Source organism: Phasianus colchicus, chromosome 4 (assembly GCF_987193195.1).
Source record: "Phasianus colchicus chromosome 4, bPhaCol1.hap1.1, whole genome shotgun sequence".
NCBI lineage: Eukaryota > Metazoa > Chordata > Aves > Galliformes > Phasianidae > Phasianus > Phasianus colchicus.
The window spans coordinates 67263041-67284364 of NC_143439.1; the positions used below are offsets into that span (position 1 = coordinate 67263041).

The 21324-nt window shown below is 46.5% G+C and overlaps 1 protein-coding gene across 1 annotated transcript; it reads right to left on the reverse strand.

Moving 5' to 3' along the window:
• Nucleotides 1–519: 519 nt before the first annotated feature.
• FOXI3 (forkhead box I3) lies at nt 520–4595 on the reverse strand. Its single transcript, XM_031588718.2, has 2 exons — nt 3864–4595; nt 520–2202 (listed from the first exon to the last, which is right to left on the reverse strand). Exons 1-2 carry the CDS (start codon nt 4558–4560, stop codon nt 1613–1615), a joined length of 1287 nt encoding a protein of 428 aa, XP_031444578.1. The 5' UTR covers nt 4561–4595; the 3' UTR covers nt 520–1612.
• Nucleotides 4596–21324: the final 16729 nt, after the last annotated feature.

Consider the following 21324-nt stretch of genomic DNA (forward strand, 5'->3'; position numbering starts at 1 on the left):
CGGAGATGGCCTTACATCATTCCAGATGCATATACAGTTAATAGATGTGATTTCATGCTTAACTTCAGTGTTGATGCTACATTTCTCTGGAAGAAATTTATATTTATGTTCCATGGCTGCACGTGGAACCCAGCAAACAGTGTATGCAAACAGCAAGAACTGGGGATTAATGCTTTTGCATAAGGGACACTGTGGGAAGGATTCTCAGTGGTGTGTTTAGTGGAGGGCTCAGCCTGGCCTGCCAGGTCTGATTTCTCATTTTAGGCAGGTGCATTCTGATCTGAAAAACTGATTTGCAAAATGGATGAGGGTCGAGGCAGTGAAGCTCAGCCTTGATCCTTCCCGCTTGCCAGCATTGTGCTGGAACCAGCCCTGCTTCTTTTCCTTTTGCGAGCTTTTATTATTTCGACTAAACCAGGCTGAAAAGAGACAGTTGTCATTCAGATGACAGTCAAAAACAAACAAACACAAAAGCCCAGAATGCCCACTTTGCACGGGGAGACCACAAAAGGCAGCAAATCAGCTCATGTGCATCTCCTCTGGGCAGCCTTTTTTGTCTTCCCGCAGATGAAATTGTTCACAAGTCTTTGCTCCTTTCATCCCAAACCCTGCGAAAGTAAAACCTGTCTCCCACAGAGCTCCAGAATGCCTCAAACACACTGAGGAAGAAGCAGGCAGAAATCTACTACATTTTATTCCCAACAGCTGTTCAGCCTGAAAAGTTTTATTAATGCACTAACAAACAAAAACAAAACCAATAAAAATAATCAAAACCAACGAAACAACCAAAAAAAGAAGGGGGAAACGGAGTAAAATAAACTTTAACCAAGTTGAAAACATTATAAATAAGTACAGCTCCAGAGCATAATTTACAAATATAAAACCACATAGAAACATATGTACAGGAGAGTTACATTACATACAAATATGTATAAAAATACCCCAGTGTTTATTCTCGTGCTAAAGCTGCAAGGCTAGAGTTATCTTTGGTACTAAGCTCAGGGGAAAAGATGGCTGTACAAAACACGGCCCTAGCTGCACAACGTGCCACACACGGGATGGCAGAGCAAACCTCTTTGAAGCTTGAGGAGATTTGGGGCAGTTTTCCCAACCTATCCCCTCCCTGTGCATCACGTATTGCAGGACCAGGGCAGGAAGGGCTGACAGAGGCAATCGCTGGCAGAAGAGTTTTTAATACATTGTACAAGGCACTTCATAGGAAATCTCTTCATTATGTTTTTTTCCTGTTCTCTTCTAAGACTCACAGAACATCTACGCACGGTTCTTGCTGACACAGCATTTTATGATTATAGTTTTTTCAACTTCTTATTCTACATTCAAGATTAAAAACTTCTGAAAATGTTAACTCAGTTCACTTTCATCTGCAGAACGGACCCAAAGCACCTAACATTTTCCAGGACGGGAAAAAGATTTTACATCTGCCTTCTGCTGGTGTTCGTGGGGTGTTTTTCCTTGGAAAGGTGAGAAGATCTGTCTTCCTGGATGAACTCCCGGGAAGCGTCCACATTGAAATGCTGTTTGCAAAAGCACGCGGTCCTCCATGCTGCCACGCACACACCTCCCATTCCCTTTGCAGCACTGCCCCGGCCTCCTACACCTCCGTTCCATCCCGGGTGTAGATGAGGCTGTTGACTGTGAAGTTGTAGTAGTGGTTGTACTGGGCGCCCTGGCTGCCGCTGCTGGGATGGAAGGAGCTGTAGTAGGCAGGGGAAGGTCCCGCCACTCGCTGCAGCTGTTCTGGTGAAGGCACCTCCTGAGATGAACTGCTGGAAGGGGTGAAAGTGCCGCTGCTCAGCTGTCCAGCAGAGAAGTTCCTGTGATGCAGGTCGGTGCTGAGCCCCCCCGTCAGCCGGCTGCCCCCGCCGCTCAGCGAGCTCATGCCGCTGAAGAAGGTGCTGAGGCAGCTCGGGGTGGATGAAATGATACCGGAGGGAGAGGAGCTTTTGGGATGGTCTCTGGCAGAAGGCGATGGGTCCAGCTCTGGGGGTGGGCTGTTTCCACAGGGTTTGCCTGAGGCAGGGATGGGTCGCTCTTCTTCGGCCTTCAGGCCCCCGAGCGAGGAGGCTGCAGCCGTGGTGGCGGGGGTGTTGGGCTCTGAGCGCCGCTTGCGCTTGCGCCGAAAGTTCCCGTTGTCAAACATCTTCTCACAGTTGGGATCTAAGGTCCAGTAGTTTCCTTTTCCTGGTGGAAAATAGGAGAAGCAAGAGAGAAAGTCAGCTTCTGTGACAGAGAGCCCTACTGCAGAGGGATAAGCGGTATCCATGCTTTGCCCGACCAGCACAGCACCCACACCTGCTCCTCCTCTGCCTGTTGTCCAGTACCAGAGTCCAAAACCTGGCCCTAAAACATCATCATCCCCTCCCATGCAATGCCCAAGTGAACATTAAGGCCACATGGAGGAGGGGATTCTCCACCACAGCTTCAACCTCTACTTCAGACCTGCCTGTAGGGAACATGAAGTGGGACTTCCCTGGCTGTGGCAAGCAGGAGTACCCACATCTGCAGCATGGCAAACATAGTGGAGACCCTGCCATGGCTCTTCTCAGAAGAGCTGGTGGAAAGATAGGCCAAGAGGTAATGGCCTCAAGTTGCACCAGGGGAGGTTTAGGTTGGATATTAGGAAAAATGTCCTCTCTGAAAGAGTGGTAGTGCATTGGAACAGGATGCCCAAGGAGATGGTGGAGTCACCATCCATGGAGATATGGCACTGAGGGACATCGCTTTGTGGGCACGGTGGTGATGGGCTGACAGCTGGACTTGACTTTAGAGGTCTTTTCCAATCTTAATGATTCTATAATTCTATGAAAGACAGGTTCAAGCTGCCCCATGCCCACTACTTTGTTCCAGGGGACTGTGATGCCCTTAGCTGTCTCCACACTGAGCTGATGGAAGCCATGACTTTGCAGAGGTCCCAGCCCTGAATGTTCCCATCCCACCCAGTACTGTCCCAGCACACCCCTACGCTACACCCACTCCTGGGCACCAGCTGTGCCCCGGGGACAGGCCGGCGAGAGCTGGGCAGGGAGGGAAGCTGTGAATCACGGCCAAAGGATCCAGGCCTTGCACAACCAGCACTCCTGGCCTCAGCCCACCCGACCTGCCCAGACAGGGGGACTGAGGACTGGGGCCAGCCGCCATCCCCTACAGGAAGCAGTGGTAGACCCAAGGTGGGCAAAAGGAGCTTGATCTCCTCAGAAAGGGACAAAAGGTGGGAGATCTCCTCAAAGCCCAGCTCAGAGGGGCTGAGGGCACCTGATCTCTTCCTAGTGGCGGGGATAAGGGAGCCTGGGGATTGCCATGAGTGGACAAGGGAGCCTGGGTTCCTCACAGGGATGGCTGTGAGTGAACAAAGGAGCCTGGGCTCCTCAGCGCTGAGCTCATGGGGTACAATCAAAGGGATGGCCACGAAGGAACATGAGAGCATGTTCTCCTCACATGTATGGCCACGAGGGGACAAGGGAGCTCCTCAGAGGGTTGGTCATGAGGGTACAAGGACCCCAGTCCCCACACAGCGATGGCTGTGAGGGAACGAGGGAACAGGTGAGCCTGGTTCTCTCACAGGGATGGCAATGACGGGATAAGGGAGATGGTCTCCCCATAGGGATGGCCATGAAGGAGCACAGGAGCCCAGTCCTCTCATAGGAATGGCTACGAGCGGACAATAGAGCACTGTCCCCCCATAGGGATGGTCATGAGGGGACAAGGGAGACCGGTCCTCTCACAGGAATGGATATAAGGGGACAAGGGAGCCCGGGGACCGCACGGTGAGGAGCCCCCACTCCCACATCCCCTCACATCCCCGTCCCGGGAGCTCCGCGCTGCCGCCCGCCTCCCATCCTCACCGGGGTCGTCCTCGTCACGGGGCACCTTGCGGAAGCAGTCGTTGAGGCTGAGGTTGTGGCGGATGCTGTTCTGCCAGCCCGCCTTGCTCCGCTTGTAGAAGGGGAAGTTCTCGGCCACGTACTGGTAGATGTGGCTGAGGGTGAGCTTCCTCTCGGGGGCACTCTGGATGGCCATGGCGATGAGCGCCGAGTAGGAGTAGGGCGGCCGCACCAGCTTCAGCAGCTCCTCCTGGCTCGCCAGGCTCAGCCAGCTCAGCTCCGCGCCGCCCGCCGACGGCGAGCCGGGCCCCGAGGGCGAGCCCACCAGCTGGCCGCCCCGCGAGCAGCCGTACGAGGCGGGCGGCAGGAAGGGCGACGCGGCGGCCCCGGAGCCGGGCGGACCCTGCAGGTAGGGCGCGGGGCTGTTCATGCCCCACAGGTAGCCGGCGTTAGCGGGAGCCCCGTAGTCCCCCAGCGCGTACCCTCCCGCCCGTTGCCCCGACGAAGCGGCGGCGGCGGCGGCGGCCGCGGCGGCGGCGGCGGCGGCGGCGGCGGCGCCGGGCGGGTGGAGGCTGGGCTGGGGGTAAACGCTGAAGTTCTCGCTGCAGTACACCGCCATCTCGGGGGCCTCCTGAGCGCTGCGGGGCTGCGGGGGCACGGGGGCGGCCGCCGGCGCCGAGGGTCTGGGCTGAGCCTGCTGCAACTCACCGGCGCTCATAATCCCTCGGCCATGTAGGGCGGCTCGCGGCTCCTTACCCCCCCCCGCCCGCCCCGGGCCCCCCCCCCCGCCGTCAAACCTCCCCTTTCGTCGGACCCCCAAAATCCCAGGGGGGCTGAGAAAGCGGCGGCCTTATAGGCGCTGCCTTGCGGGGCCGGCCGGGCGGGGAGCAGCCAGTGGGGCGGGGAAGGGAGGCGGGGAGGGGAGGGGGGCAAGGCCGGGCCCCAAAAGCGGCCATAGGGGAGGGACCTGGGGTGTGCCGGGGTGTGGGTGTGTGCGGTGGGGGGGTTGGATCCCGGCTGGATGGCCGAGGGGGTGCGGGAAGCTTCCCACCGTGGCCGTGAGTCTCTGCTATCCATCAGCCCCGATCCGAACTTCGGGAGGTTCGGTGCAGACGAGCACCGTGTGGATGCACCGACGGGAGAGCGAAGTGTGAAATTCGCTTAAACTCTTAATTCAGGTGTAATTTTGCTTTTGCTCTTAATGAGCTTTGGATGAGGAATTACCCCGAATTAAACAAACAAACAACACCGCCGTGCTCGCTCCCAAAAGGCCGGCAGTCACAAGGCGCGATTTTCTAATAAAAGTTGGGTTTTGCCTTCTGCTTGCGGGGAAAGCGAGGGGAAAAGCGCGTCCTTAAGGAGAAGAAAACTGTCGGGATCCACAGATCCGACACCATCCATAGGGAGACGCCGGCTCCGGCAGATCCCTCGTGTCCGGGACGAACGTCGGACCCACCCGGACAGACAGAAGAATACGAATGTAGGGAATCTTTGTCCGTCGCTTTGAAGATGCAAATGCCCGGGTGTTAATAAATGCCATTGTTATACCGTTCTGTTTTCTGCCGATAAATATGCGTAAAAATCCCCTTCCCGCGTACATACAAATGCGAAGAGCTCTCCCCAGGGCTGCCACCTCACATCGGGATTTTGGGGAGAAGTTCCCATTGGTTTCATGGAGAAAATTGTTAAAATCGCACATGTACAGCAGTGGAGCTGTTGCAGGGCAGATGTCCTGGGCTTCCCAAATCACGGATATCCATCCCGTGTGTGATCTGAGCAGAGATGTAAGGACTGGAGCCTTTTCACCATTATATTTCGTTTTAAAACAAATGGACAATTTTGGGGAAGGAAAATCACAAATGTGAGAAAGAAATACAGTTTTGGGTTTCCTGTTTTAACCATAATGGACATTTCTTTTTCTTTTCTTTTCTTTTCTTTTCTTTTCTTTTCTTTTCTTTTCTTTTCTTTTCTTTTCTTTTCTTTTCTTTTCTTTTCTTTTCTTTTCTTTTCTTCTCTTCTCTTCTCTTCTCTTCTCTTCTCTTCTCTTCTCTTCTCTTCTCTTCTCTTCTCTTCTCTTCTCTTCTCTTCTCTTCTCTTCTCTTCTCTTCCTTCTCCTCTTTTCTTCCTTCTTTTCTTCCTTCTTTTCTTCCTTCTTTTCTTCCTTCTTTTCTTCCTTCTTTTCTTCCTTCTTTTCTTCCTTCCTTCCTTCCTTCCTTCCTTCCTTCCTTCCTTCCTTCCTTCCTTCCTTCCTTCCTTCCTCTCTTTATTTCTTTCTCTCTTTATTTCCTTATTTCCTTCCTTCCTTCCTTCCTTCCTTCCTTCCTTCTTTCTTTCTTTTTCTTTCTTTCTTTCTTTTTCTTTCTTCCATCTTTTTCTTTTTCTTTCTTTCTTTTTCTTTCTTTCATCTTTTTCTTTCTTTCTTTCTTTCTTTCTTTCTTTCTTTCTTTCTTTCTTTCTTTCTTTCTTTCTTTCTTTCTTTCATTTTTCTTTCTTTCTTTCTTTCTTTCTTTCTTTCTTTCATTTTTCTTTCTTTCTTTCTTTCATTTTTCTTTCTTTCTTTCTTTCTTTCTTTCTTTCTTTCTTTCTTTCTTTCTTTCTTTCATTTTTCTTTCTTTCTTTCTTTCATTTTTCTTTCTTTCTTTCTTTCTATCTTTCTTTCTTTCTTTCTTTCTTTCTTTCTTTTTCTTTCTTTCTTTCTCTTTCATTCTTTCTCTCTCTCTCTCTCTTTCTCTTTCACTTCTTTTTTTTTTTTTTCCCCCTCTCTCTCTTTCTTTTTTTTTTTTTTTCCCTACAGTTGATGATTTTATTCTGTATCTTTTTGAGAAAGCACTCACCCTCTGTGTGTGGGTTTGGGTATTCATGCTTTGCAACGTGTCTTTTACCTTCTCTCCTTCTTTGCCTAAAAACTTGTGTTATTTCAAGCAGCTCGGTGGCAAACTGGAGAGCAGTTTCACTAAAAAATGCTGATTTGAAGTCTGACCGGACAGCGTGCATCCAAAACAAGAGGTTTATCAGCAACTCCCGGCTAGAAAGGGCGGCTAAAGGACAAGAGAAGTTTTAAACTTTCCTCTGAGTATGAAGAGCTAAGCTGAACTTAGCTTATTATTCCCTAAAATTACAAAAAGTCGGTGTTTATCCGTTCGATTCTGCGATCGGGGCGGGAGGACGAGAGCAGCCGGAGTGGTGCTGCCGTATCGCTGGAAATTTGGGCTTTTTGCTTCGGGGGTTTGATGGATTTGGGCAAAGGCAGAGCCCTCTAGAGGAGCAGCCCGGCTATTGCTGGGACTGCAGTTCCCCTCCGAGGTGCGTGTGCCGCCTTCGAGCTGTCTCGAGTTGACTTCTCTCCTCCCAGCAAAGGAAATGGGTGAGAAAATAATGCTGAATTAGCTCTAATAAAAACGCGTGTCCTCAGAAAACTCCAGCTTGCTTTCCCAAACACCGGGGTACGTGGAACAAAAATAGCTTTGGAGAAGTTGTTACACAGCCGCCGTGGCACAGATATGCAAACCAATGCTTAACTTTAAGTGGAGAGAAGAAAGCTTTGATGGTGTGATGGCTTTGAAAAGTTTAATTTTCTTAATGCCTTTATTCTGCGAGTAGCATACAGCACTGCCTCAGTGCATTGCTGGCTCTCAGTACAAACCTGTTGCTGCTCCCTTTTGGCATGAGGAGAGCAATATTATGAGCTCCAGAGCTCTGCCACTGTGCTCTCCAAACTGAGAGGTCTGTGCAATGCCTGCCATGTAGGAACACACAGAGAAGTGGCCAGCAAGGTGCCGAGATGGAAAAACGAACTCATTTTCCAGGTAAGAGTCTGGGGCTGCTGTCCAAACAGATTCAGAGTGGGGCTTGAGCAATGCTGTGGGATTACTCTGATTCCTGAGTCACTGGGACATCTGTGAGCATTATGAGCAGGGCAGTGAGGTCTGACAGGTCAAGGAGCCCAGGGCATGTGGGAGCTGGGGCTGAGGCTCATCCCCCCCAGCTGAGATTATGTGCTCTCCTCTCCAGCGAGCTGCCTTTGAAAGTGGTTCAGGTCTTTCTGAAGAAAAGTGCTGCAGGAGAGCAAAGTCGTCCCTGACCTGGTGTTGTGTTCTGATTCCTATGTGCTGTTCCTTGTCGTTCATGTGGGAAGTGCTTTTCTCCCTGATGGGAAGGCATTGTCTTTGCCTCTAAGGCCCTGCTCCTCTGAACATGTAGGTACAGGCTTAGTTGCTGTGCTGTGAATCTCAGGTCTGTACAGTTGAACACGGAAATATGAAAACACTTCAGACCTGAGCATCCAGCTTTGCAGGGCAAGCTGTTCCCTGCACCCACCTGGGTTTCTTTGCTTCCCAAGGATGCTGAGCTCTAGCCATGGGTATGGTGTTGAAGGATCAGGACCTAACAGCCTGTATTGGTGCTGTTGGTTTTTCTAGTGGGAGAGAGCCCAGAATCTCTTCAATGGCTCCAAACTGCTGCAGTGAAGCAGGAACCACAGGTTTGATTTGGTTTGGTTTGGGTTGGCTGCATTTGCAATATAAGTCTCAGTTTCTCCCTAAGGCTGGCAATAGGCGAGGCAAGAACACTGTAGCCCACATATAAAATAATTCCCATGTGCAGATTGTATCTTCTCCAGAGTCATCCACAAAATTGGGAACGAGTTCCCCATCCTAAGGGACAACACAGGGAAATTATCCTTTCTCTTTCAGTGGTCCAGGACTGTGGCTTCCCTCTGTTTCTTCAGTGATATCAGAAAGAAGTTGAATGAGAACTAATCAAATTAAATTTAAAGGCCATGCATTGTACCACTCCCTTGTTTACAGCAAAGCCTGTCCCTTCCCAGGCTTTTTACTTTACACACATTAATCTGCTCTATGAAAATCTTTTTTCACCCACTCTCTGGTTTGTTCCCTAAATGAATGAGAGAGAGAATATCTGATGGTGGACAATAGGTGTTTCACTGCCCTGATTTTGGGAAGGGTGTTTCATATTCTTCCCTCCCTGTATCCAGCCATCTATTGGACTGAAGTTCTGGTGGTCAAATTTTGCCAACTCACCTAATGATAAGATCAGAGGCTTTAAAACTTTCTTGATTTTTCAGACCCTACAACATTTCCTGAGGAGGTGTCCTCATCCCATTATTTTCAGGCTACTGACAACAGGCTCGGTTGGGTTTTGTTTCTGGTTGCTGTTCACATTCATAGAAGTAGTGCAAGCTGCAGACTGAGAACTGCTGAGATAGATAGCCAGCATTTTGGAAAGGCAGGTATTTTTCCATTGTGTTTAGATGGTGCTGAGTGTGACGGAGCCCATTGACTCTGCCACAAAACAAGGAGTAAGTCATACTTTAGCCATAGTTACTCAAGACTGTTGTGGGTGAACCCCATCACTGAAAGCAGCAGTTCTGCTGTTTCCACTTCTGTCTGTAACCTCTATAAGGTATTGGTCACTGTGCTCATAATAAAAGTGGGATTAAATAGATACCTTGGGAGCGAGGCTGTTGAAAGTGGGAATCACAGAGTTTGGGGGGGTGAGGGGATAGGGTCAGGCTTCAGGAGCTCTGTGTGTCACAGGTGATTTCACCAAACTGGGAGTGAAACCTGAATTTTAGGAGAGGGAAGAGGCAGAAGGAAGGCAGCTGTTTGCAGCAGGATCAAGCACACGCTCCAGGTGTTCAGGAACGCATTTGCAGAAGCACTTCCTGCATAAAGCTGGAAGCTGACCTGGGTTGAAATAAAGCAATGCATTTGTATTTTCTGTTTTCTTGTTCTTGTTGCATAATGGGATATTTGAAGTGGGGAGTTGAAACTAGTTAACCTTTTAGGTCCCTTCCAACCCAAGCGACTCTATGTTTCTAAATGGAGATTGCTGCTTTGGGTTGGTTGCCCTATATTGATGACTACTGTAGAATAAGGTGAAGGCCAACATCTTCTGGTCTTAATTTATCTGAACACGTCTGCGCTGCCCTGGAATGAGTAATGGAAGTATTTAAAGGTAAATTTCTGGTCAGGTAAGGTAAAAATAATCGAAACGATTGCTAGATACAGGCAGTAGCCACCGCCATCACCACCATAAGGAAATGGAAGAGTATTAAGTTGATCTTTCTTTTCCATGTTTGTTTGGGGAAGATTAGTATCTGATGCTGGTGAAAGAGCATTTAGTGCTCCATTAATAGCTAAGGAGTAGGTTAAATGGCAACCACATAAGTGAAATATTTTATAATTAGCCAATCAAGGTAATTTATAGTCAAGAGTTTCAGAACTCTTGGAATGAGAAACATGTTGGGCCATTTCTGCTGATATATCATTGTGGGACACTGGAAAGATTTTAGAGGACTAAGAAAACTGATGTCTGCTTGTTATTTAAAAGGATTGAGCAAATGATGTGGGGAATACCAAGACTGTCGCTATCACAAGAAAGAAATAGTGGACACATCACTTGGTTCACGATTTAAGAAGACATGAAATTAATGCATTTATAGCAAACAAGCTTTGTCAAATCAGTTTGCTGTTGCTCTCCAGTAAGAATAAGCAACTCTCAGTGTTACTGATTTCTGAAAGTGTTTGGTTCATCAGAGGTGAATTTAAATAAATAATTTAAAAGAAGTATAAAATCAACATGGTGCAAATTGAGTGGTTCTAGTTGGCTAGAGAGAGATCTCAGAATGTCACTGTGATGAACAAATCCTTGAGTCTGATTGCAGGAAAATCCTATGGAAACAGGTTAATATTGATTTGTATTAAGTACTGCCATTGATTTGGGGTGAAACAAAGAATCACTGATGACTTAATGTGTAAGGTTAGATCCTTACACAGTCTTAGATGACTGAGGCTACGTAGACATATATAAACAATGAAGAGGACAGTCCATGGACACAGATATGCCTTGATCTCTGCATGGGAACTGGGAGCAAATGGGCAGAACGTAATTCAATATGGAAGGGCAAAGGGGAGATCTAGGAACAAAATCAGAAGCTGATGAGGTAACCAAGACCAGCCTGGAAATTCATTATTTTTCATTAAGTTAATAATTTCATATTGGTTCTGCATTAAATTATAGTGCCTATAACACCAGGAATGAAGACAAGACTTTGTTCTTTACAATTTATTCAAAGACAGGAGCTGGAGAACATCAAATACAGCCAGTAGAAACCGTGTTCCTGAGAAGATACTGCTCACAGCATGTAGTTAAGCCTTGAAACTTCTCAAGGAACTCGCTTTAATTATGTGTGGGAAGTGATGATTATGGCTGACATGGTTGCTGTAGATACGTAGATTGCTCCGAAAATAATGCTCTTATTTATTTCCATGGAAACTACAGCAGATACAAAAAGCACAATAACACTATTTGATAGAGAAAATTCTCAGCTCCAAATGTGATTTTTCAGCGTAGTCTCCTGGTCTCATATTGGTATTGTTTCAAACCTATGAGACACTGCAGATGTCTCAGATACTCCAGGAAACATCAGAGAGCTCTAAATACCTTTGTGTATGGTTGATTTAAGCCCAAGGTATCCATTTTTACTACGGTGTGTAATTATTCAAAGAAGTTACTAGGTTACTACACTGCTTAAAATCAAGGTGGGACCTTTTTTTCTAATACATACTTGAAAGAAGACTGTTTCTAACAGAAACCTGAGCCTGAGTTCTCCTTCATGCATGTAGCTATCTATGCATGATCTCCCAGATTCCCATTTTCCCACTGCCAGTTGTACCATGAGCATTGCACTATGCATAGTCCCTTTGCTATTTCCAGCCCCAGATTCAGAACTTTCCTCAGTTGGATTGCTCTCTTTGTACTGTGCTTATTTCTGCTCAGTGCAGACAAGTTAGCAAAAAAAAATTTCAGTCCAGGTTTTAGTGCCCATCCAGGCAGGCAATTTTGGTAGGTGGAGACTCAAGGCAGCCATTCCGTATAGGAAAACGTTGGCTTAAGGCAATGGTGCAAAACACAAGAGAGGCATTAGCAGGAATCACAGTAGTCAAAATCAAACAATCCCAGACAGTTTAAGGTTTATTACCTTTCAGAAACCAGCCATTTGGTTTCACCAGGATATAGCACTGTGGAACAGGTGCTGTAGTACTCAAAGACATATGGGCTCCTTTACCCCATACCAAGGAAGAATTTCCTTGATTTCTTCAAATAATTTCAGGTAATTTTCCAGCTGTCGAGGCATGCATAAACCATACCTCAGAGTGAACCATTCATGTACACAGTGACTGTAGTACGTGACTGATTGGCACATGCCAAAGATTGGCAATGAAAGTACTAACCAAGAGCAAATAAGACAAAGCCTGCATGTGTTCATGAGGCTCTACAGACTCTACATATGCAAAAATGGGTGTAAGTGCAAACTAAACAGGAAGCAGAGCTGGAAAGCTTGGACTGGAATTTAGGAAGCCAAAACTGGCAAGTAAAGGAAGTGCTGTATATCCCCTGGAGCAGTGGTCTTCTGCAGTCATAACCTGCAATGGAGGATGCTCTATCTCAGCAATATCTCTAACATGGCTTGGTTAGAAATGTGAACTTCTCATGGCTGGTGAAATCAGCTATAACATGGATGAGACAGAAAGACCAAATGTACAAAGGTGTAAAGGAGATTCGTTCAGCCTAGAGCTCAACTCAGAAATTGCCGCTGAGAACCACCTACAGAAGATCCATCAAGCCTTGATGTTGATCACCTTAATACCCAGATGGTAGGCAGCCACTGGGCTTGTGTGTAGGAGGACAATCTCCATGTGACCATTGATAAACACAGGGGATAGGTGAAAAGGCATATCTTCAGCAAGCGTACCCAGAGCTGAGTCAAAGTTGAAAAGAAAGGACAGTCAAGGAGAATTAGCTTTAAAAAGGAAACAGCACTGAAATATGCTTGTGAAAGTCCAAATCAAGATGTCCTTTTAGAACAAATGCTAAGAAAGAAGAACTCCAGAGCATTAAGGCCAGCCCCCCAACTTTCATTGAAGGCCAGGCTGAGGAGATGGGTGAAATATCACCAGACTCTACACAGATGACTGATCAAGAGATGAAGGGATTTGCAGTGTTTGGGAGATTATAACGCTTCAGGAGCTGTATGACAAAAAGAATCTTGCTGGCAGAAGTTGCAAAGAAGGGTCAGGAAGCTGAAGAAATCTGAGGGGCTGAGAGTAGATCGGTGGAGAATAGATCTCACAAACAGGGAAAAGTGGATCCTAGTAAGCAAAAAGCCATCATAGTGGCCTTCCAAATTCTGTGCATTTGAGCATTCTGAGCAAATTCCTCAATGTGTTCCTTGCTGGAGGATTCAGAAGGTATATTCAGTTTTCGCAAAGCAAGAGGGACAGCAGAGTAAAAGCAGTGCAAGAGGCTGATCACTGACAAGTTCAGAGATACCAAGAAGAAGATCTTCAGTTGCACAATTTCTAAAAGTCGTTTGACTCAATGTGTTGCAATAGCTATGTGGAGTGCCCTAGGGCTATATGATATGTGTAAGGAGCTGCTGAAAAACATTATGAAGAGGTGAGGTCAGCAGTCCTGGTCAAGAGCAAGCTGAACAACTGGTTCATCACAAAGACTGGTAGCAGACACGGTGACCTGATAGTTCACAGTGACTTCTGGAGCTGCCTGTAGAAAGTGAAGGATGGAGTTATAGTCACCAAATATTTGGGGCAAAGTCAGACAAGGAGATCAAGAGCCTCAGGATAATCACGTCTTTTGGTGGTGCCAGTTCATCAGATGTGCCAAGTCAGGTTGCTGTGTCCCACGGTAAGTGATGCAGATCAAAAATTGATGTGGGCCAGACAACAACCAGGAGGAAAGGCAGAAAGGATGAGAACTACACGAGCAGGTAGCAACAGGGCAGACAAGATGGACAATCCTATTTATCTGAGAAATTTCATCACGCAGAACAGCGACAGATATCTCTATGGTGATCTGAAGGAGGATGTAGCTGATGCCTGTGGATGTAGACCACCTGAAACAGTCACAAAGAGACCAAGAAAAGTCACAAAAATTAAGCTAATCATTAGTCCCTGTTCTTACTCTGTGTGAAGAAAAAATGGACTTTCAGGAAGTCAAATCACAAAAAAACAGTTGGTATTTGCAACAAATTATTACAGACTATCAGACCATGTCAGAAATATGACAGTGTGAGATAGAACTTAAAGAAGTAAGTCAATGATGTGAGCAAATTCCTGTGATCTGGCTGCTGGATGGCTGGATAATCACTTTTGATGTATCCTGCTACTGTAAAGGGAAGAGAACTAAGATGGTCGGAGAAACACAAGTATCACTTTTCATTTTCATTTTTTTTTCTTTAAAATTTTGTCAACAGAAAAGCAGACCTTTGGATACTGAATTTATACCTACCTTTGTAAGATGCTGCTTCTTAACCATAGTTCATAGACACTTTGGGTCTGCAGTATGTGGACCTGAGAAGGAGAACAGATGACAGAAGGAAATGAGTCTGTATTGCTGAACACAGTGGTGTGCTTGAAAATTACTTACAACTGTCCTTTATGGCTACTAGTCAATGGGATGGAAAAAAAAAAAAAGAGAGAAAATCTCTCTGAAAATGCAGGTGACACAGACAAGGTAACAGAAGGAAATATAAATCTTTTACATGCAGCAGTTTCAGGTTCATCCTTGAGCAGTAAAGCCACCTGGAGTATCCAAACACTGGACCTATCTTTGTCTGTGACACCAGGTCGCTCTGATGGACAAGATGGAGAGAGTTCTGCCAGACAGCAATCAACGCCAAGCAAAGAAGTGGCAAAACCTCATTTCCACGTTCTCCTCTTGATGAATCTGGGTTAGTCAGTCTTTTTTGCAAGTCTCTGCTAAACAGAAAGTTCATGTTACATAGTCCCAAAGTTTTGGATGGGACACCTAAAGAAAATATTCAAATGTGCAGCATAGAGAGAACCAGATGATTTAATCTGGGTTGTAGGAAGGGTGAACATGACAGAGGTGATTGAGCAGCATCAAAGGGTGACAATCAATTTGAATTTTCCTAGAAGTGATGTTGATTCCTGTGTTGCTTCTCCCTGTGCTTTCTCTTTAATTAAATACTGAATGTTCCGTTAGTAGTTGGAATAACACAATGTTCTTGGGGAAAAGAAAACCCAAGTAATCCCTTTATCTGCTAAAATAGATGATTTCTAGTAGATTAAACAATGGCCTTTCAGCTACCAGAGCAGAGTTCAGGCCATAATTGAAGTCCTCTCCTTGGCCTCTCCTCCGTCCCTCGCAGCCAGCAGTCCGTAGAGCCCCATCATCAGAGATAACCTCAGTGACTCTTGTCTGCAGTGAGTGTTTCTCCAGATGAGAAGATTAGGTAGAGATAAATCGTATTACCTGAAAATAATAAGTGATTATGGTCCCGGACTGTCTCTCCACATTCATTTCATGCTGGTTAACCCTTGCAAAACTGGCTGCTGGCAGGGTTTAGGTCTTTAAAGAAGGAGGGGGAGGTGAGGGAGGGTTTCCCATTTCCCATGTCTGAGCAGAGAAAAAGGAGATTTTTTTCCCTTTCACTCTCCTTTTTTTTTTTTTTTTTTTTTTTGCCTTGTATGGACGTTCCTGGGCATGGCAGCAAGCACTCAGCTCTGGTGTTGCTTCAGTCCATGGTGCACTGAGGGGCCAGGGCTGTGCCTTGGAAAAAGACAAATGTGCAGTGCCATCACCTTTATTCTGGGGTTAGCAGCGCTCTCCCATTCCCTGGCACAGCACACAGGCTACAAGCTTTGCAGTGGGCAGTTTTCATGGGACCAGTTTCCTGGGATGTGAGCTTAAGGATGAAGACCACCCCTGTGATGGTTTTTCTACCGTATATGTAGCTGTTGTGATAGGACAAAAGGAAGTGATTTCAGACTAAAGGAGAGGAGATTTAGACTGGATGTGAGAAAAAAGGTTTTTTTATGATAAGGGTAGTGAAACATTGGCACAGGTTGCCAGAGAGGTGGTGGATGCCCATCCCTGGAGACAATCAAGGTCAGGCTGGACTGGGCTCTGAGCACCTGTTGGAGCTGTAGGTGTCCCTGTTCATTGCAGGGGAGTTTGACCAGATGACCTTTAAAGATCTCTTCCAACTCTGTGATTGTATGATTGTGATTTGACAACACAACATTTATTGCTTCTGTTCCCATCAACGGGAGATCCAGAGAAATACCAAAGAAACTCACAAGGGTTGATGGCAAATTGGCTGTTCATCCATGAGGAAACACATGAGCATGTCATGGGTTTCTAGAAATTCATGTTGTTTGCCTAGAGAGGATGGAGAGAAGAAATATAAAAGGCAACTCAGACTGAAGAAATGCCTTGAAATCTACTTATGGGGTGTTGGTGTTGTCACTCCTGGGAATATGCTCCTTTGCTGCAGAAAATAAATGTCCTGATGGGAAAACCTTTTGGCCCTGTTCAAGCGGCTGGGAATTTTGTTAATCACTCAGTAGGGCCACTGCCTGCGTTTCATTCCCAGGAGGCACCTTTCCAGCTCTCATGCCATTACAGCATCCTCTGTCTGTCATCACGCTGGTCCCTGGGAGCGAGGGACGAGCGGCTTCATCCTTCTTCCTCTAAACGCTTCATCAGCCGCTCCCCTGAAAACTGTAAATAAAGGCCGCTGGGGATAGCTTTTCTGCTTGACCCCTCACCTGAAATGAAAATAGAGGTGGCTGGATTTCATCCTGATGTGGAGCTCCTTCCCGGGCCAGCTCTTTCCCGTCACTGTTGACAGTTACCTGCCAAGCCCCACGGTTACCTTTGATTTCGCTGTAATGACATCTCGGTACTTAGGATGGCTCTGGGCTCATAATCCTCTCTGCAGCCTTAACCAATTTATGGGTAACCTGAGAGCAGGCTCTCGCTTCCTCGTGATTTTGCCTCTTGTTAAATACACTAAAGGTATCAACAAACTGAGCTCGCTGCAGTAATGTGGCTATTGAATGCCCAGAGTGTGCAACTATTTGAATGCACACCTGCTATAAATCTCTGCTTTTAGAGGGTAGCTGCATGTGCTTGCTGCATTAAAACTGCATTATGTTTTCTTTTCTCAGTGTGTGCTGCTGAAACAAATGCTTTGTTAGCAATAAGCAGGCAGTGCTCCAAAGAGATGCTAAAAGCAGGAGTGAGCATTCAGCAAAGCAGGATTTATCCACAGATTTGCTTTGTCTCTGGAGTGCTTTGTCTTTAAAATCCTTCGAGACAAAGTCCTTTATCTGTCTGGTGTGTTTGGAGCGTAAGCACTTCAGGGTTTTCTGTTTGCCTAACAGCTTCTATAATAACTCTGTCTGATCTCTGGAGGACCTACCTGTGCATGCACAGTGCACTTATAAAAGAGCTTCATGGCTGTGAACAGTCTTGGAATTAGAGGAGGACAGAAGCCATGGCTCCTGCTCCCCGTATGTATTAATTGGCTCCTCTAAAGGAAATTTCTGGGCAGATGATTTACACAGGGGCGGAAGTAGGAGGGGGATCCCTGGGGAAAGCAAACACTTGAGACTTCAAGGTGAGGTGAGTTTGGTGGCACGCTTCTCTAATGACCATCCGATCCAGGAGGTGCCCACTTCCTAAGCACAGATCAAAGACAAAAGGTGACTTCTGAAATGACATGCAACCACCTCTCGCATTGCTTAAATTCTCTCCCTCTGCTAACGTTTGATCTCATTTTACTTCTCCTGTCAGTGGAAACAGGTGGTTGCTTTATTCTCCCTGACAAGTTTGGGTCAGCTAATGGATGCAGTGGGAAAGAGACCTGGATGTGGAACCAATCCAAACCTTGGTTCCATCAGTGGAGAGGCTCCTCTTCACTGCACTTGCTTTTGGATGAGCTCTAGATTTTGAGTGGTTGTGATCCTGCCAAACGTTTAAGATGTGATTGCATATCAACGTGGGACTCAGAAAAGTCCAGCCAGCTACAATCTGGCTGATAGAAAGAGAGGGAATATCTTCAAGTTGAGGGGGAGTATCCTCAAGGGAGGCTGAGGTTGGATATTAGGAGAAACTACTTCTCCAAAAGAGTGTAATGCATTGGAACAGGCTGCCCAGGGAGGTGGTGGAGTCACCATCCCTGTAGGTATTCAAGAAACATGGAGATGTAGTACTTAAGGACATGGTTTAGTGGGCAATATTGGTGGTAGGTGGACAGTTGGATTAGATGATCTTAGAGGACTTTTCCAATCTCAATGATTCTATGATTCTGTGAAACTCCTTGACATGGGGGCATATGTGCTGAGGATTTTCCATGACACGCCATAAATGCACAGCCCCCTTGTATTGACTGATGCCAAGGGCTCATCTTTGCCTTTCTGGGCTCTCAGATCTCCCTGGTGGCTCTACTGATTGCTGGTGAAAACACCAGACTCTGGATCAGCAGAAGATCTGTGGCACATGTGATTGCAGGTGGCAGACACAAGTCAAGCCAATGTAATATTGTTGAGTTCAATCAGGAGCCTCTCTGAGACCAGGCTTGTTTGCAAAGCTCTGCTCTGATTTGACCTGCTATTCTGTAACACATGAGGCTGTTCTGCCATGCTCCTTTAGCCTAACTCCAATTTTAACCTTCTCCTTCCAAGGAGAAAGGCTAGCAGAATTTACCTAACAGGCAAGCTCTTAACAAAGCCTTGGATATCTGATACATATAATGGTCCCAGAGGCATGTTTACTTTGGACTGAGTGAGTGAGTGAAAACCATTCTGGAAGGGCTTTTTCACCCCCAGTGACTTAAACCTAACGAGGAGAAAAGTGATGTGGTTAAAGGGCTATTTAAACAACAGCATTAGTGAGCAGAGTTAGGTTCTCCAACAATACATGTATGTATTTACCTCACACAGGTGCATAAATATGCTTTGATTTGTATCGTGGCACACAGAATACTCACACATAGGCAGTGATGAGATTTTAGCAGTCCTCTGCTGATGGATGCTTGTTGGGGGGAAGAGTGTGAGCAAACAGTGGATTGTTTTTAGGAGGCTACAACAGAAGTGCCTGAAGACTTGGGACATGACCACTGAGTTCACCAGCTGCAAGAAGGAGTTTGACTTTCCTGTATGTGATTTAGGTGGCTGGAAGAGAGCTACAGGTGCCCAAGTGTGGCTGCAGGTGGAAGGGCACTGGTTGCTTCACTTGGTGCCATAAATGCCTGCACCAACATATGCAGAAAATTGGAGTAAAGCATGAAATAAACTCTTTGGGAAACCCTCTCGTGCTGGACGTGCTGCACTGTGACAAGAGTTCATGTTTTTAGATCCAAATGGATGACTGACCTCATGCTGACAGAATGGGCTGTCAGCGCTCGTCCCTTGAAGAAGAGTCTCCCCTTTGCACTTTATCTCCTGGTGGTGATAACGGGAAGGGAGATGCGCAGATTACACCCTGCCTCTTTCACACGATGGGGGTCCTGCTTACCGAGCACTTCCCTCTTTCAACAACCTCACAGGGGCAATGAATCTTATTCCCAGCCCAAAGAGCACCTGTCAAGAGCTGGGCTGACAGGAGGTATGTCCTCCTTGGCCATGTTTTCTTGCAGTTAATTCATAATAACTGAGATGGTTGACCCAAACCTTGCCAGCACCTTGCACAAGAGCCATGCAGGCTTAGATAGCAGAGTTGCCATCTCAGGAGTGGAAAATGATATCAGGTAGAGGAAGAGAGGGCCAAAGTGAAGTGAAATCTCTCTTTGTGCTACCATGATCTTACTGAGGCTGTGCGACCTCTGAGCACAGGGAAATGTCTAGCAGTGTGCCAAGAAGGAGTTGTACTGATCAGGTACACAAATCTCATTGCTTTATTTTATCACTGAGGTCACTGACTGTAATTTAAACTCGTCAGGGCTTGAACTCAGCTGTCATACACTTGGTCTCTGGAAAACTCACTCCAGATGCTGTTAAAACATACCATTTGCCTTTGACAATCTGGTCTCAGCTGGCACATTGGCCTTGCTGTGGTTTCATTATGCCCGCTCACAAAGCATGATGTGAAGGGGTCAAAAGCACCAACACCTTCTGGAAAGTTTTCTGGTTGTTTGAGGTGATCAATGCCTGAAGAAACAGGGGCACTTCCATTCAGGTGCCTGATTTGTGCCCCTGGCCCTGGAAATCTCAGATGTCACCTCTCTGGTGCATTGTGAAAATAAACCAATTATCTTATTAGATAAGATTTCTTCTGCAGGTGTTTATAAAGCAATGCTGATCACCAGTACTAGCTTCTTCCTTTGTGATGGGCAGCCTGTTGTAGAACCAGCATGTTGGGTACATGCATGTGGGGTACAATGAAGCCTCCTCAATGAACTGCTCCAAGGGTAGGGGAGCTTTCAAAAACATACAGAAAGTATTCAGCTGGGAAAAGGTGGGGAGGAAAATGCACAGCAAGAGCTGCCTCCAAACAGCTGCCAGCCAAGCAACCCATTCACAGAATCATAGAATCATTAAGGTTAGAAAAGAGCTCCAAGATCATCTTGCCCAATCACCAACCCAACCCCACCATGCCCACTAACCATGTCCCTCAGTGCCACATCTCCATAGTTCCTGAACACCTCTGGGGATGGTGACTCCACCACCTCCCTGGCATCCTGTGCCAATGCATTACCACTCTTTCTGATCCCTTCTTGTGCACTGAGAGGTGTGCGTGGGGATGCCAGGGAGGGATGCGATGTGTAGCATCCTTCTGCCAGGTCCTTTGTTATGAGAGTCATGGGGAACATTTAAGGGAATTGGTATCATGGGAGAGGTAATGGCATTACAGCCCATAGGCACCTGTGAAGAAGTTATGAAAGAAGTCTCTAAGAGCATAATAACACTAAAAAAAAAAAAAAAAAAAAGGCATGTGGTTTGTTTACTTTTTCTTCGTATCTGAATTAGTAATGGAGAGGCAGATGTGCTCACTCAGAGGCAGGGGAAGATGAGAGCTGGGTGTTAGGTTCCCACCCACTTCTAATTGGGATCCTGTTGGTAATTATCAGCTCCACCATTTGGTATCAGGGAAGAAGAAATGAGAAGCAACTGTGGGCTGCTCCTGCATGACCTGTGCTGGCAATGTGCCTTTTAATTTCATGTGAACTGTGCCTGCGAGAAGACGGAAGGATCAAGCCATCATCAAAGAAGATTAGAATTTGGAGGCAGGTTTTGGAAATTGTTTCCTATCTCAGTAATGAATCAGACACCTTAGGTAAAATTCGGATCCTACTGAATAAGCATTTTGGTTTTTTTTTAAGTGTAGTATGGCCAGGATTTCACTAAGGACACCAAGTGTAGCCAAGCACTGGTGCAGCTTGGAGCTAGCACCAGTGTTATATCCTAAAACTGTATCTCATTTATATTAGTCTCTGGATCTGATTCTGTTCCCCCTGTATGGGAGTTTGTCTGCTGAGTTAAAGATGATGGGACAGTCTCTCCTGTGCTGTGGTGCTGTGCAGGATGCTGAGATGTTAAGAGTGAGTTTTCTCAGTGTATCTAAGTCTCGATTATTTTAGAGTGCAGATTGGTTTCATTTACATCAGGAAAAGGATTCTTTCTCCCTTCTCTGG